The sequence below is a fragment of the Gadus chalcogrammus genome, chromosome 20 (assembly GCF_026213295.1).
Source record: "Gadus chalcogrammus isolate NIFS_2021 chromosome 20, NIFS_Gcha_1.0, whole genome shotgun sequence".
Taxonomy (NCBI): domain Eukaryota; kingdom Metazoa; phylum Chordata; class Actinopteri; order Gadiformes; family Gadidae; genus Gadus; species Gadus chalcogrammus.
In genome coordinates this window covers 5,598,169-5,613,640 of record NC_079431.1, presented here as the reverse complement: position 1 = coordinate 5,613,640, position 15,472 = coordinate 5,598,169, and the positions used below count along the sequence as shown (strand labels likewise).

At 49.4% G+C, this 15,472-nt stretch overlaps 1 protein-coding gene across 1 annotated transcript; it reads left to right on the top strand.

Moving 5' to 3' along the window:
* Positions 1 to 701: 701 nt before the first annotated feature.
* tmtc4 (transmembrane O-mannosyltransferase targeting cadherins 4) lies at positions 702 to 12,040 on the top strand. Its single transcript, XM_056580444.1, has 18 exons — positions 702 to 1,216; positions 1,326 to 1,526; positions 1,608 to 1,723; positions 2,078 to 2,321; positions 3,460 to 3,547; positions 4,024 to 4,127; positions 4,393 to 4,485; positions 4,776 to 4,937; positions 5,289 to 5,491; positions 6,269 to 6,443; positions 6,790 to 6,921; positions 7,081 to 7,160; positions 7,509 to 7,616; positions 8,188 to 8,329; positions 9,330 to 9,444; positions 11,153 to 11,265; positions 11,421 to 11,490; positions 11,754 to 12,040. Exons 2-18 carry the CDS (start codon positions 1,365 to 1,367, stop codon positions 11,900 to 11,902), a joined length of 2,256 nt encoding a protein of 751 aa, XP_056436419.1. The 5' UTR covers positions 702 to 1,216; positions 1,326 to 1,364; the 3' UTR covers positions 11,903 to 12,040.
* Positions 12,041 to 15,472: the final 3,432 nt, after the last annotated feature.

Here is a 15,472-nt window from a genome sequence, read left to right as displayed (position 1 = left end):
TGCGCACACACACACACACACACACACACACACACACACACACACACACACACACACACACACACACACACACACACACACACACACACACGCACACACACACACGCACAAACACACACACACACACACACACACACACACACACACACACAAAATCCCTTAAGGGTAGAATTTAAGTCACCATATAATACACAAAGATGGGCACATGCATGTCTATGGGCATGCATTTGTACCCCCACACACACACACACACACACACACACACACACACACACACACACCCTGAAGTATATATATCATACAATATAAATTATACATATACTAGTCTAAAACATGCAAAGTTAAAAACAATGAACAGTGCTGTGTGTGTGTGTGTGTGTGTGTGTGTGTGTGTGTGTGTGTGTGTGTGTGTGTGTGTGTGTGTGTGTGTGTGTGTGTGTGTGTGTGTGTGTGTGTGTGTGTGTTTGTGTGTTTATGGGGCGGCGGGTAGGGTTAGGGTTAGGGGGGGGAGGAGTGGGAGAGTGATACAGAGAGACAGAGAGGCAGAGAGAGACATAAATTCAGTACCCCAATCGATTCATTTTTATTTTCTTACTGTAAGACACACATGCTCACAGTTCACCGTTTAATCTAAGAGATTGTTGGATTCTCCAGCTCCAACCAATACGATGCAGCGTGATCACATGACAGTGACGCACCTCAACGAGGAAGTGACCGGGGCGTGCATGCATACTGTTGACAGTCGAGCCGTTTCATGCTGAACATCTTCCGACTGCACTGTGCATTTCTTTTTATAATATTTCTAGATTAAACACAGAACTACAGCCTCGTTTACACTACATTTATCATTCATAGGTTAAAATTCTTGCGATGCATGGATCCTAGACGTGCCTGTGCGTTACAGTAGCAGCTCAAGCCTCACGTCTGAACTTTGTATATCGTCCTTTTCTATATTTTATGAGCTCGTAACCTTGAGGCACGCGGTACGTTGTCCAGACATCAACGGGAGCGTTGTATGCTCCTAGCAACCTGTATGTATCCTAGAAATACGATCCTCAAATGAAACGTAAGACTTGGTTGTCTTGCAAGCGGTGAGTTGTTGTTAATGTAAGCGTACACATGCTACAACAATGCTAGCCATCTTGCAAATGATCAAAGGACGTGCGTGAGGTAATGATGAGGATAACGATATGCAATGCATATTCCATCAGATAAGGTATGACTATATTCAATGCATGAACATTTTGCAAAGCCGACAAGCTTTAATGTCCATAAGCAAGCTATCATACACCCATGACGTTAAACGGATGAATTGTTTCTCATAGCGCCTGGGCGACGATGCAGAATAACCAAATAATTGCACCATGGCGCCATTTGACGTGTATTGGGACCACCACATTCCCCTTCCCAAGCTCCCTCCTCTCAAAGCCAAAATCACAGTGGCTACGGTGGCGCTCCTTTGCTTCATCAACAGCTATGACGGGGATTTTGTGTTCGATGATTCCGAAGCAATTATCAATAACAAGGTAGTGTGTCACTGGTCACTTTCCTCCAAATTGATTGGCCAGTATGCAATATCGACAGTTTTTTTTTGCTTCACGTTTTAGGACCTCAGACCTACAACACCACTGAGCAACATCTGGAACAATGACTTCTGGGGAAGCAACCTGAGCAGCAACTCCAGTCACAAATCCTATCGACCTCTCACTGTTCTTACATTTAGGTAAGGACTGCTGTGCTCACCAAGCATCTGTGCTCAACCCACCCCCCCACCCCTTGTGTGAATGTAGTTAATCAAACTAAGGTATGCAATCCTTAATTGTTATAAGAAGAACTAGGGCTATGCAAGTACCAAAATAATAACAACTAATTAACACACACACACGCACCTTAGTCCCCAGATAGGTACAACAATATTCATGCTATTGTCAGCAAACTCATCACAAGCGCATCATCTCTTTGTGTGATGCCCCTCCAGCGTGTGTGCGTGTGTTCAACCCCCATACCTTGACTCTACATTGCTCCACCCCTCACTCCAGCGTCTTCCTTCCCCCTTTTCTCCCTCATCCCCCCCCAGGCTCAACTACCTCCTGGCGGGCGGCCACTACCCCGTGGGCTTCCACGTGCCCAACGTGGTTCTGCACGCCGTCATCTCGGCGCTGATGGTGGACGTGTTCGCCGTGCTGATCGGCGGCCTGTCCCACTCCGGGGGGAGCGGCGGCGGCGGTGGCGGCGGCGGCGGCGGCGTGCAGAACCTGGCGCCGAGGGCCTCCCTGCTGGCGGCGCTGCTGTTCGCCGCGCACCCCGTCCACACGGAGAGCGTGAGTCCCGTCGGCGCCGGCTGCGTTGTGTGCGATCGGTTTGCTCTGTGTGAACACACAATACACTACACACACAAGATGGTCCCTCCCAACAGGCCCAGTGGCGTCGTCACTGTCGTCGTACAAAACGTCTTGTGCGGATAAAAAAAGACCACCGCTTTTTGAAAACAATGAATCTTCTTATTTCGTTTTTTTAAGTATTCTATATTTAATAATGGAGCGTAATGTAGTGTCCACCACCTCCGTTCCGTCCTACCGTTTGGTGTCGGGGGCGTATCGCTGTAAATAACCGGGCTTCCCGGCTACGCTGAGCCGCGGCGTGTTGACACGTGGCGGCGGGGGGGGGCCCGCTGGTATTAAACATGTAGGAGGGCCATGCCAAGAACAGAAGCGCCGTCTCAGTCGGGCGTGCGGGGCCAAAAGTGTGGACAGCGACGCCGGCGCGGCTATTAGCGGTGTCGGGATGCTTATTGACCCGGGTGGTCCGTGTGTGCGTGTGTGCGTGCGTGCGTGTGTGCGTGCGTGCCTGTTGGCTTGTAGAACCTGGCTGGAAGGCAGCACCCCCCCTTCAGCACCCCCCCCCCCCCCCCCCCAGCCCGATTCTCTTTAATCATGCAGGGCAAGAGATGCAATAGACCTGGGGGGTGGCGGGCAGGCAGTCCATTGGCCGGGGCTTGCTGGATGTATCAAAGAAGCCAGCCCCAGGATCCCTGCCAACAACTGTACCCACACACTTTACAGGGCAACGCGCGCACACACACACACAAGCACCGAGGTCCAGGCTGGTAATGAGAGGGAGTCGGTCCCTTAGCTCCCCTTAAAAAGGCTCCTCTGGTAATGGGCTAGATTATGCAGAACAGAACGCGCGGTGGTAATGGAGGATGATGTTTGTATCCTTTTTTTCGTTCTCTGTTCATTTTCTCTGCTTTTTTTTTTTTGCCTCTGTCTGTCCGTCTCTCACTCTCTCTCTGTCCATCTCTCTCTCTGTGTCTGTGTCACTGTCTCTGTTTCTGTCTCTCCGTGTCGGTTAATGTGTCTCTATGTCTATGTGGTTCTCTTATCTATGTCTGTCTCTTTCTCTGTCTCTGTCTCTGTCTGTGTGTGTCTCTCAAGCCAAATCTCTCTCTGTGTCCCGCAGGTGGCCGGGGTCGTGGGCCGTGCAGACCTTTTGTGCGCTCTGTTTTTCCAGCTGTCTTTTCTCACCTATTGTAAAGCCTTTCACGGAGGTGAGTGACATCTACTTCCATAAGAACCATAGCCTTCTCAAGGTCTTCAACCACCCAAACACATTTCGTCGCCAAACAATGCGCAGTACAGTTTGGGTTTGTCTTATCTTGCTGCAGTCCTCTATGGTCGTGATAACACTGAGGTGGCTGGGACAAAGTCCTCTCTGTGTGTGTGTGTGTGTGTGTGTGTGTCTGTGTGTCTGTGTGTCTGTGTGTCTGTGTGTCTGTGTGTGTGTGTCTGTGTGTCTGTGTGTCTGTGTGTCTGTGTGTCTGTGTGTCTGTGTGTCTGTGTGTCTGTGTGTCTGTGAGGCTTTTGCTTGTTTGCCCACCCATTCATCTTTATCGTCACAGTGTGAAAAAGTATTAATGGCCCTTTACCTCTCGGAAACATTAGACTGTTCAAACTAGTACCTACAATTGCCCTGGCTCCTTCTCGTGCCGCTGTGTCACTGTGTGGTTCTATGGTGTCCCACCAGGCAGCGACCGGTGCGAGGGGAAGTTCTCTGTCCAGTGGGTGGCGCTGAGCCTCTTGCTCTGCGCGGCAGCCATGCTCTGCAAAGAGCAGGGCATCACCGTGCTGGTAGGGGCTTTACCGCCACACTCCACCTGCCTTCATCTGTTTGTGTTTGTGTGTGTGTGTCTGTTTGTGTTAATGGGATGCATTGCAGGGTAAATTAATCTCAAAGTTTGCTTTCTTTGTTTGATCCGAATCTCTCACACGCACGCAATGGATTTTGGTTATTTTTGCAGTTCTTCTGCAGACACTTTGAACTCCGTTTATCTCACTGTGTTTGTGTGTGTGTGTTTGTGTGTGTGTGTGTGTGTGTGTGTTCCTTCTCTTCCAGGGCGTAAATGCAGCCTTTGATGTCCTCCTGATCTGTAACGTCAACTTGTTTGAGCTCAGTCAGAGGCTGCTCCTCAGAAGGAAAGATATCGATGTGCGGTAGTTTCCTGCTCTTCTTCCTATTTTCTCTCTCTCTCTCTCTCTCTCTCTCTCTCTCTCTCTCTCTCTCTCTCTCTCTCTCTCTCTCTCTCTCTCTCTCTCTCTCTCTCTCTCTCTCTCTCTCTCTCTCTCTCTCTCTCTCTCTCTCTCTCTCTCATATATTTTTTTTATACATAACATGGTATTTATCGCACATTAACGCTACATAATTGTCATGCTGATAATACTGTTAAATTGTCGTTCCCGGTTTCAGTCCATAAAAATGCCTTTCCTCCACTCCGATAGGTCGGTGAGCTGGTGCGGACCGGGCTGCTGTCCCGATTGGCTCTCCTGGCCGTGGGAGGAGCCTCTATGATCTACGCCCGCTGGAGGATCATGGGAACGGGACCACCGGTGTTCACTGAGGCAGACAACCCGGCATCCTTCGCAGATAGCATGTTTCTACGAGTGAGTCAGCAGCACGTGTGTTCTGCGTTAATGACTGTATGCCAATTAGAGATGTTGATAAAGTGTGTCCTAGAATGTAACTCCTCAGGCCTAAATATTGTGTATGTACTATATACATCCGATGCAATGGCATATTGAATAACATGCATGATACCTAGATTGGTGAAGAGATGGATGTCGTTTTAGTAACATTGAATGTCTTGCTATGACGTGTTAAAGGCACACTGCAAATGCTTTCAAAGACAATGGCTGAGTTGATGATTTTGATTCGCTCCCTTTTCTCTGTCTCCCCCCCGCCCCCCTCCTCCCCCACTCTCCCCATCATTCTGCTTGTTCTTCTTTGATTGGCAGATAGTGAACTATAATTACTACTACTCACTGAATGCCTGGCTGCTGCTGTGTCCCTGGTGGCTGTGTTTTGATTGGTCCATGGGCTGTGTGCCTCTCATTAATTCAGTCACTGATTGGAGGATAGTGTGGCTGCTGCTGCTCTGGTGCGTTCTGATAGGCTTGATAAGCCAAGCCTTATGCTCGCCGGACAGCCAGAGAAGGAGGTAAGAGGAATCGCCCGTCTGCGCGTTGGGTCTCTCTCTAGACCCGTGGTTGATTATGAAAATTGGTTCACACCCACTGCACTGTGACCAGAACATCACGTCTCTGGTTGCCGTCAGGGAGGCGTTAACACTCTGTTGATTCAGAGCGCTCACCAAGGCGTGACTCACAAGGGAAGTTCAGAGAAGTGGAAGGATGCTATTGGCTCGCACCAGCCTTTCCTAGTCGTCATGTATCTGGGTGTGAAACAGACAGAGTGGACCGAAAGTTGAACCAAGTTGAGGGCTAAAATAGTTTGAACCAAAAATGTTAACAGGGCATAACTCGCCATATTTTGTGTGTGGTTTGAAAAGTGACACACCTGGCACAATTTTGCCCAATCAGAAATAGCTATGCACTTTTCTGACCACAGGGGGTGCTGTCCCTGAGGTCTAATTTATAGCATTTGTTCACTCTTTAACTGTAAATACATGGATAGGTTTAGGGCAAACCATTAACAAACCATCATACACATTGATGTTTAATTGTCATGACATATTATCCCCTCGACAATAACATATATTATTAGATTAATTATTGATTTTAACGGGCAGTCTGTTTACATTGATTACATCCACTGGAAACATTCCAGAGCTAGCCAAAGAGGCAAATTTACATCCCGAGTCTCTGAGCAGGCAGCTAGCTAAAGACATCAGTACAATCCTTTAAAATAAGCTAGTAGTTACATTCCTTACAGAGAAGGACGCAGGACAGTTGACGCATGGCTGGTGTGTGTTCAGGACGCTGACTCTGGGCCTGGTGCTGCTGCTGGTCCCCTTCCTGCCCGCCTGCAACCTCTTCTTCAGGGTGGGCTTTGTCGTGGCCGAGAGGGTCCTCTATCTGTCGTCGGCGGGCTACTGCCTGCTGCTGGCCTATGCCCTGGGCCACTGCTGCTGCCGTTGGGCAAGGCACCGGGTAGGAGCACGCACACACGGACAAGCATGCACACTTGTGGAATATCTTGGATAAAGAGGATCGAGTGCGATTGCCTTTTTTCCGTTTTTATTTGATAAAAAATCGACACACACGACCACACACACAAACGGTGAGATGAACTCACTGACGGTGAGATGAAAACAGCGTGTGGTTTAACCTTTGAGTTATTACTCACTCATAAGAGTCATAGGTTTGTTCTTACTTGGATGCTTATCATTGTCCTATCTTTTTCATTTATTGTCAATCCTAGTCTCAATATCCACTCACTCACTCACTCACTCACTCACTCACTCACTCTCTCTCTCTTCCCCCCCCCCCCCTCCAGAGGCTGCTGGGAGTGTGTGTGCTGGCCCTGCTGGGTGTGTACGTGGTTCGCTGTGCACACCGCAGTCACCAGTGGAGGTCAGAGCAGAGCCTCTTCAGCAGCGCCCTGTTGGTCTGCCCTCTCAACGCTAAGGTAAACCTGTGGCGCGGCTTTGGTTCACCTGGGGTCTGCGACGCCCTTCAGAGGAACGCGCACGGTTGTGTATGCGGTCGTAGTCGTAGTCGTCGGGCAGAAAACGATCTGTATCGATGTGAGTGTTGATGGTGTTTGAGTTGATGTATCGTTCCTCAGGTCCATTACAATGTGGGCAAGAACCTGGCTGACAGGGGCAACACGACCACAGCTATATCCTACTACAGGGAGGCCGTCAGGTACTGGAACAGTTAATGTCATAACAATAATGGACACTATTAAAGAGCGTGTGCTGTTTACCATTTGGCTTCCAGTGCTACACTTCATTCATTCACTCACACGCACATTTCTTAGTGAAGTTCAAATTAATTGGTGCCGGAAAATTATTGCCGGCAGAGAAACGGTATTCATCCCAAATAACCGTCATTTGGAAATGGAACTGCAACATGATATTTGGAATGACGATGTCGGGGTTAAATGCGCTCAGACGTACACCGCAATCACAAATACTTCCGTCCATCTACTGAATGTTCCGACCTTTATAGAATCAATTCTGTGCTTCCTGTTTTCCTCTCCTCTGCTCCCAGACTGCACCCGACCTACGTCCACGCCATGAATAACCTGGGCAACATCCTGAAGGAGCGAGAGGAGCTGGTGGAGGCTGAGATGCTGCTCTCTAAAGCCGTAGCCATCCAGTAGGTGGTGCACCACAAGCTAGGCTCTTCAACTGCTCCATTAATTGGGGCGGAAATAGGGTTTTTATTGAATTATTAGGGTATTCGTGGTAAAACAACCAATGGATGCATGGAATGTGAAAGCACAGATTAATTACTTTGCCTACTTTAAGAAATCAGACGAAAGATTAGTAGTCTTCAAATATTCAGTTAAAATATCCTGTTCTTACAAATAGTGACTGTAGAGGTTTAAACTGGTAGAACTGGCAACGTGGAATCGTTGCGCTTCTCTTCAGTAGAATATCTCCATCACAATCAGGAAACAAGAGTCTGTAACTCTGCCCCTTGCAGTTGGTTTCTGGCCCAGGCTCTGATCCGTCTTCCCCCAGCAGTTCTGCTGTAACCTAGTATAGCTGCTCTAACCTATGCAGAACCTTGTCCTAAAGTTGACTTTTTTGTACTTTCCTTACTCCACAACAAGACATTAAGTGCTGTGGTTAAGATTTAAGAGCTGTGATTTCTAGTGTAATTGACAGCGATACCTGTTCTGATATCAAAGTCGTGTGTACATCAGCGTTTCCTTTCTGCCCAGGCCGGACTTTGCTGCAGCGTGGATGAACCTGGGCATCGTGCAGAACAGCCTGCAGAAATTCAGCGCGGCCGAACGCAGCTACTGGAACGCCATCTCCTTCCGGAAGAAGTACCCGGACTGCTACTACAACCTGGGGCGGCTGGTGAGGCCGCGATGCTGAAACCATTAGCAATTCTCACACTCATACTACTAGGTTATAGATAATTGAAATAACGCAGGAAAGCAAGTAGCACGCCAAAGGATCAAATAAGATTTGCACTTCTATTTATCCTTCAAATTAAGATATTTTAACGAATAAGGGAACAGCTTCATTTTTTATGTATGTATATTCTATCTCTAAACTTGTCCTAGTTTAAAGTATCCATTTGTTTTTTATTCTAATTATTTAGAGTAGAAGAAGGAATATTATGGTGTATGTATAGATATAGATATATATATATATTTATATACCGTATTTTCCGGACTATACGTCGCTCCCGAGTATTAGTCGCATCAGTCAAAAAATGCTCCATGACGAGGAAAAAAACATATATACGTCGCATCGGTGTATAAGTCGCATTTATTTTTAAACATTTAAACAAGAACGTTTAGTCTGGAGAGACTGAATAAAATTGCAATATAGGTGTGTCGGTCCCACTCGTAGTTCTGATAGTATACCGAATTCAGTGACACCAGGATTCCACCGGACGCGTATGCGCCGCGGTCCTATCCTGAGCGCACGATCGGGAGGTGGAAGTTGCGCTTTAGACACAAGTCCAGCGGAGGGCTCCAGTTTTCGCCGGCCAAGTCATGCGCTGTGATATGTGTGACAGCTATGTTGCACAACATTGCAGCTAAGGCTGGGGTAGCTTTGGTTGAACCGGAGGACATTGAGGACGGTGACGACGAGAATATAATTTATTCGGTGGTGCAGTAGGCTTGCAGCGTTCAGTTGTAGGCCTAATGAATGACGGTGCCATCTTGCGGCCGAAGATTATGTACGCACAATTTTGGCATATAAGTCGCTTCGAAATATAAGTCGCAGGGCAAGCCAAACTACAAAAAAACCGCGACTTATAGTCCGGAAAATACGGTATATAATATATATATAATATATGTGTAGCACAGTAGCTTTGATAATGTGTTGTGTCTGCTTCTGGTAGTACGCTGACCAGAACCGGCACCTGGAGGCGCTGAACGCCTGGAAGAACGCTACAATGCTGAAGCCTGACCACAGCCTGGCCTGGAACAACATGGTCATCCTGCTGGACAACACTGGTACACGCACACACGTGTACACGTACAGACGCCTAAACACACACACACAAACACACACACATTCCCGACACGTACACAAACTATGAACACAAACACACACACACAGTGTGTGTGTGTGACACCCTAAATATCACAACACAACACACACATCCTAAATATAATACTCCCGCACATCCTCAATATAATACAATCAAACACACTTTTTTTTCCCTCCATTCCCTCAGCCTTTGGAGATCTATGTAGCAATAACTTCTTCATGCGTCTTATTATCTTAACACATGTTTCAAGAATCTGATTTTCTTTATTAAAACAAACTCCAACCTTTCTCTGTGATAAGGGAAGTACTGGCTCATTTGTGTTCAGGCTGGTCTCAGAAAAGCCTCTGTCTCGGTGGGGGGGGGGGCGGCTCCTTCCAATGTTAACAAGCGAGAAACTGGGCCTTGTTATTTCAGAAAGGGGAGGAAATGTGGGTGCCTGGCGCTGATTACACCGGAAGAGCAGGAATCAGCAATGCCTGAAATTTATGCATTAAAGCTTTTGTGTGCAGAGTTTTAAAGGCACTCTACCCTGCCGTGTGGAGAATGCTCTGATTTCCAGGCGCCGCCGCCGTTTTTGTCAAGAGCTGCTCACCGAAGGGGGCGGGGTCTATCCCCGAGAGGGCTCTGGAACCGTCCAATCGGGGCCAGGCGTGCTTCTGATCAAACGCGGACAGACACAGCCGGAACTGCCCCCCCCCCTCCCTGCCCTACCCCCTTCTCCTTCCTCTAGAACCACCACATTTGTTCCCCAAATCTGACAGAAGAACTCCCCCACCACCATACCCCTCCCTCTGCCTCCGTCCCTCCCTCTGTGTCCACCCCTTCCTCTACCTCCACCCTTCCCTGACTCCCCCCGCTCGCTGTCTCCCTCTGTCCCTCCCTCCCGGTCTCCCCTCTCTCTCTCTCTCCCTGTCTCCCTCCCTCCACCCTGTCTCTCTCCCTCCCTGCCTGTCTCCCCTCTCTCTCTCTCCCTGTCTCCCCTCTCTCTCTCCCTGTCTCCCTCCCTCTCTTCCTCCCTGTCTCCCTTCCCTCCCTCCCTCAGCCCTGTCTCCCTCTCTCTCATCTCTCTCCCACCCTCCCTGTCTCTCTCCCTCCCTGCCTGTCTCTCTCCCTCCCTCCCTGTCTCTCTCCCTCCCTCCCTGTCTCTCTCCCGGCCTCCACCCTGTCTCTCTCACTCCCTGCCTGTCTCCACTCTCTCCCTCTGTCTCTCGCCCCCCATCTCCCCTCCCTCCCTCCCTCCTCCCTGTCTCCCTCCCCTCCCCCCGTCTCCCTGGGCAGCGGTCCCCCTGGTCCTTGACTGGGGTCGATAGCTCAGAGGGCCTTGTGTCCAGCCTTAATTAGGAGGCTAAACTGCTCGCCCATGCGTGGAGACTGCAGAGGGAGGGGAAGAAATGGAAAAAATAAAACCGGTCTGGACAACAAACGCAATCTACACATAGCACAGAAATTGTGCCGTGTGTGCTCGATCCGGCACTGTGTGTTTCCGATCCATTTTTCAATAAGAAAGTTGTACGACGACATGTTTTATTGGATCCCGAGCCGAGTACATGTTCATTCATGAGGGGTTGATGCACGCGCTGCTAAGTCAAGCTGAGAGTATCATGCGAGTTAAGTGCCGTGCCGCCGCATATTTGTGCCTGAATTCTCGCTTCTCTGCCCCGGCCTCGTAGGTAACTTGGGCCAAGCCGAGCTGATTGGCCGAGAGGCGCTGAAGCTCCTCCCCAACGACCACACCATCATGTTCTCATTGGCCAACGTCCTCGGCAAGCAACAGAAATACAAGGTCGGTGATGACGTCACTCCTCCTGGGTGAACGTGCCCGTAATTCAGCCCACGCTTCGTAGTTCTGGCGCACGCCGTTCGTGATAATAGATTGGCTGGAGCTGTTTTCCGGAAGGTTATTCCGTTCACCCCGTGACGGTGCCATTCTCTTCACAGGAGTCGGAGGGCTTCTTCCTCCTCGCGCTCAAGATAAACCCAAACTCTGCCAGTTGCCATGGCAATTTGGGTAAGAATCGCTGCGCCGCATCCCGGTTGTGAACACAACCACACCATGTCCTAACCAGCCGCGACACAGGCCGGTCAGGCAACCAATTGCTGCGTTGTGCGCGCTCACCGCGGCGAGCCTGCACCAAGATGGGCGGCGATTTAAATGAATCGCTTTGAAAGTTTGATATCAATTGTGACGCGTCCTCCCGTTGTGATTATTCATCCGTTTTGTTTTTGATTATTTCCGTTTTCTTATTTATGTCTTGTCTGTGTGTGGGTCAGCCGTGCTCTACCACCGCTGGGCCAGGATGGAGCTGGCCAAGAGGCACTACGAGCTGGCCCTGAAGCTGGACCCCGAAGCCCCTGGCACCCTGGGCAACTACCAGATGCTGCTCCGCAAGATGGAGCAGCTCCGTCGCAGCGCTCCCTGACGATACACGACGCACTCCTAAACCAAGCTTCCACAACCAACTCCAGTGTTTAATGATGATGATGATGATGATGATGATGATGGACAACATAGAACTTTGTGTTGTCTCCATGGTGAGGAAATAAAGACCACTCTCTGTGTATCCAATGTTGTTTATTTGCGATTTCTTTTCTTTCTTTTTTTTTCAACTATTTTGTAAAAAGGAAAGAAAAAACAACAAAAAAAAATGATGAGCTACACATTATTTTATACCCTCAATATTTTAACAAAATGTTAAAATATTGCAAGTTATCGGATACGATCTCCCCTCTTCATGACTTTAAACCGATATATCTCCAGTCCTAAGCGTAAAGGCGCCATCCACCATTTCCTTTCATGACGAGCGCGCGTCTGTCTCTGATTAAAGATGCGTCCGGGGCAGGTGTCCCGTGTTCCCCTGATACCGCCCGGTGGTCACATGACCCCGCCGTCTCCTGCCGCTGGCGGGCCTGCTCGGCGGACCCCGACATGTGGGACTGATTGCACCCCCGTGAACCCGGTCCCCTCTCATCCCTGACCCCGGCGTGTGTGTGTGTGTGTGTGTGTGTTGTCAGCTGGACACGACACACCAAGAGTATGGATTCAGAGCGCGGTTATGGTCAGGAACGGATTTGACTCGGCCTGGTCGGCTGTCGGCTCCCAGCCGGCTGGCCATATGGACGTCCTATGCAGGGAGGACGGGACGGGCGGACGGCGGGGGGGGGGTCGGGACCCCGGAGCACTGCCCCCGCTGTAGTCAGATTAGAAGTCACCTGAACTCCTCTTTAAAACCGACTGGCCGCTTTTGCAGCACTTTGCACACAGTAGAGCAGGAGCGCTGCTTGTTGTATTATGATCCTCCCGAAAGAGCCACCCGTGATTAGGCTAACAGGAGCAAGGTGCTTAAGAGGGTGGACGGGTGTTCTGAAGTGTCCAGGAAGAGGGGGTTTGGGTGGGTTGAGGGGGGGTCAGGATGGACAGGAAACCTGTGGCCACCGCTGCATGAAAACATCACCGTAGCACATGGGGGGGGGGGGGGGGGGGGGCTTCAAAGAGAGAATAGGATGAGCTTCCCTGGGGGGATTCTATGCATCCACGCACGTGTCATGGGTGTGTGTGTGTGAGTGCGTGTGTGCACTTGCAGCACCGGCATCATTGTGCACACACACACACACACACACACGCACACACCGTCGCTCACACGCACATGGCTTTGCATGCGCTCCCTTTTGAAGAATACCGCCAGGGGAGCCTGCGACCTCGGTGTGAAACATCAGTCAACAAGTGTGCACCCTGGGGTCAGAGGTCGGCGCACTTCTATTTTTTCACCTGCTTCCCACAGCTCACAGGAAACTTTGAAGCTGGGGCAGGCTGGTATGGCTTTGCTTTAAGCGGCGCAAAAGTTTGTTGACTTACAGTACAATACACCCGTGGATGCTTTGATGTCCTTAAAGATGTGGCCGATACATTGGAAGTTGTGGGAGGAGGTGGATGAGTATCAGCAACACACACAAACACACGCAGACGCACAAACACACAGACACACACACACACACACACACACACACACACACACACACACACACACACACACACACACACACACACACACACACACACACACACACACACCCAGGACCATCTGGCTCCTCCTCTCTGCATCCCTACTCTTGTCTTATAATGTGATTATCTTCTTATTACACCGGTCTGTTTATGTGTCTTTCTCTCTCTGTGTCTCTTCCACGCTTGCTTTGATGTAAAGAGGCAGTGTTGGATACATTTTTTTTTGGGGGGGGGGGGGGGGGGGGAATGACAATAAACAGGCGTGTGCTGGCGGCTGGACGGAGATGAAAGCGCCCGGGAAACACCGACGAGGATACGGTGTAAAGGTTGCGCGGGTTAGAGGGCTCAGAGAGCCCTGGAAGGGAATGGAAGCAGCAGATCACAAAGCATTAGCCAGTGACATTCACAATGGAAGGTTTTATTTGGTTTGTTGTTGTTTCCCCCCCCCCTCCTCATCCGTCCTCGTCATATTTCTTTCACACATGCGCGCTAATGTAAACTGTCCCTGAAGTGTAGTTGGCTTACAAGTCGCCGAGTACAAAGCTCAGCCCTCGTGGGCTGCTTTCCATATCCTTTCTGGTCCTCGTTTTCCATTCATGCCCACAGACTGAGGCTGGCACAAGAGTAAGGGGGGGGGGGGGGGGGGGGGGGGGGGAAGGGAGTGCTGATTTTATCCCACTTCCTTCTTTGAATACCTTTCATTATCATAACAAATATGTCAGCAATCGGAGGGGCTTTATATTCACAGGGCCAGACCCACGTCTTCAGTAACCATTCTGACAGGGGGGGGGAACCTGCTGTCTCAGCGAGTGATATTAATAAAAGATGGGGGGTTCACTGTCGCCTTATGAAGTCTTTCTCTTGTTCTCGGTATCATCTGTTTTTTTTATTCCCTCTTATTTTTTTTACTGCACCTTTTACCTGCTTGGCTGCTCTGTCACAACAGTATAATTAAATCAACTCCCAGGTGGGCTTTTTTATGTGTGTGTGTGTGTGTGTGTGTGTGTGTGTGTGTGTGTGTGTGTGTGTGTGTGTGTGTGTGTGTCTGTGCGTGTCTGTGCGTGTGTCTGTGTGTGTGCATGTGTTGCATTAATCACACTGATGATTTGCCAGTGTTTGAATTTCACAGGCTGGCCTGAAACATGTGAGTGAATGAGCACTTACAGCCTACATTGTGGGCTATTAAGGGCATAGCCCACAATTGGTGAAAGGGAAAATACGGTGTTACAGTATGTTGGACAAAAGCAGCGAGAGGCAGGGGGCACTAATTTGAATCCACCAAAGGTGTTTTTGAACAGCGTGAGTTATTTTGCATTTGCAAAGCACGAAAGTACAGTGAAGGCTGGACTCATCTAAGATCATGTTCTGCATATCGACGCAGTACCCGGACTCGGATGGAAGATGAAACCACACTGGCCATTTATTACACGGCTTTGATGATTGGTGTAATTGACCAATCAAAACCCAGTATACAACAACGCTGTGTAATAATTCACTGTACATTGTCCTTTACATAATAGGTGGATGCAATTATACTGTATTGTGATTCAGGGGGAGAAAAATGAAGCTTTACCGTCCTCACGCACACACACACACACACACACACACACACACACACACACACACACACACACACACACACACACACACACACACACACATACACACACACACTCACACACACACACACACACACACACACACACACACACACACACACACACACACACACACACACACACACACACACACACACACATACACATGCACACACAAACAAACACACACAAACACAGGTACACCTACAGACATAAGCATTCCGGGACCACACCCAACGCCACCACAACAACCACAACAACAGCAAGAATAACAACAACAACAACAACAACAACGACGACCCTGATGGTTTGTGATGCCGACACCTCCATCCAGGCCGTCTGATTGACGATAACGATAAACCCCCAGGTTTTTTGTTCATAGACCATGCAAC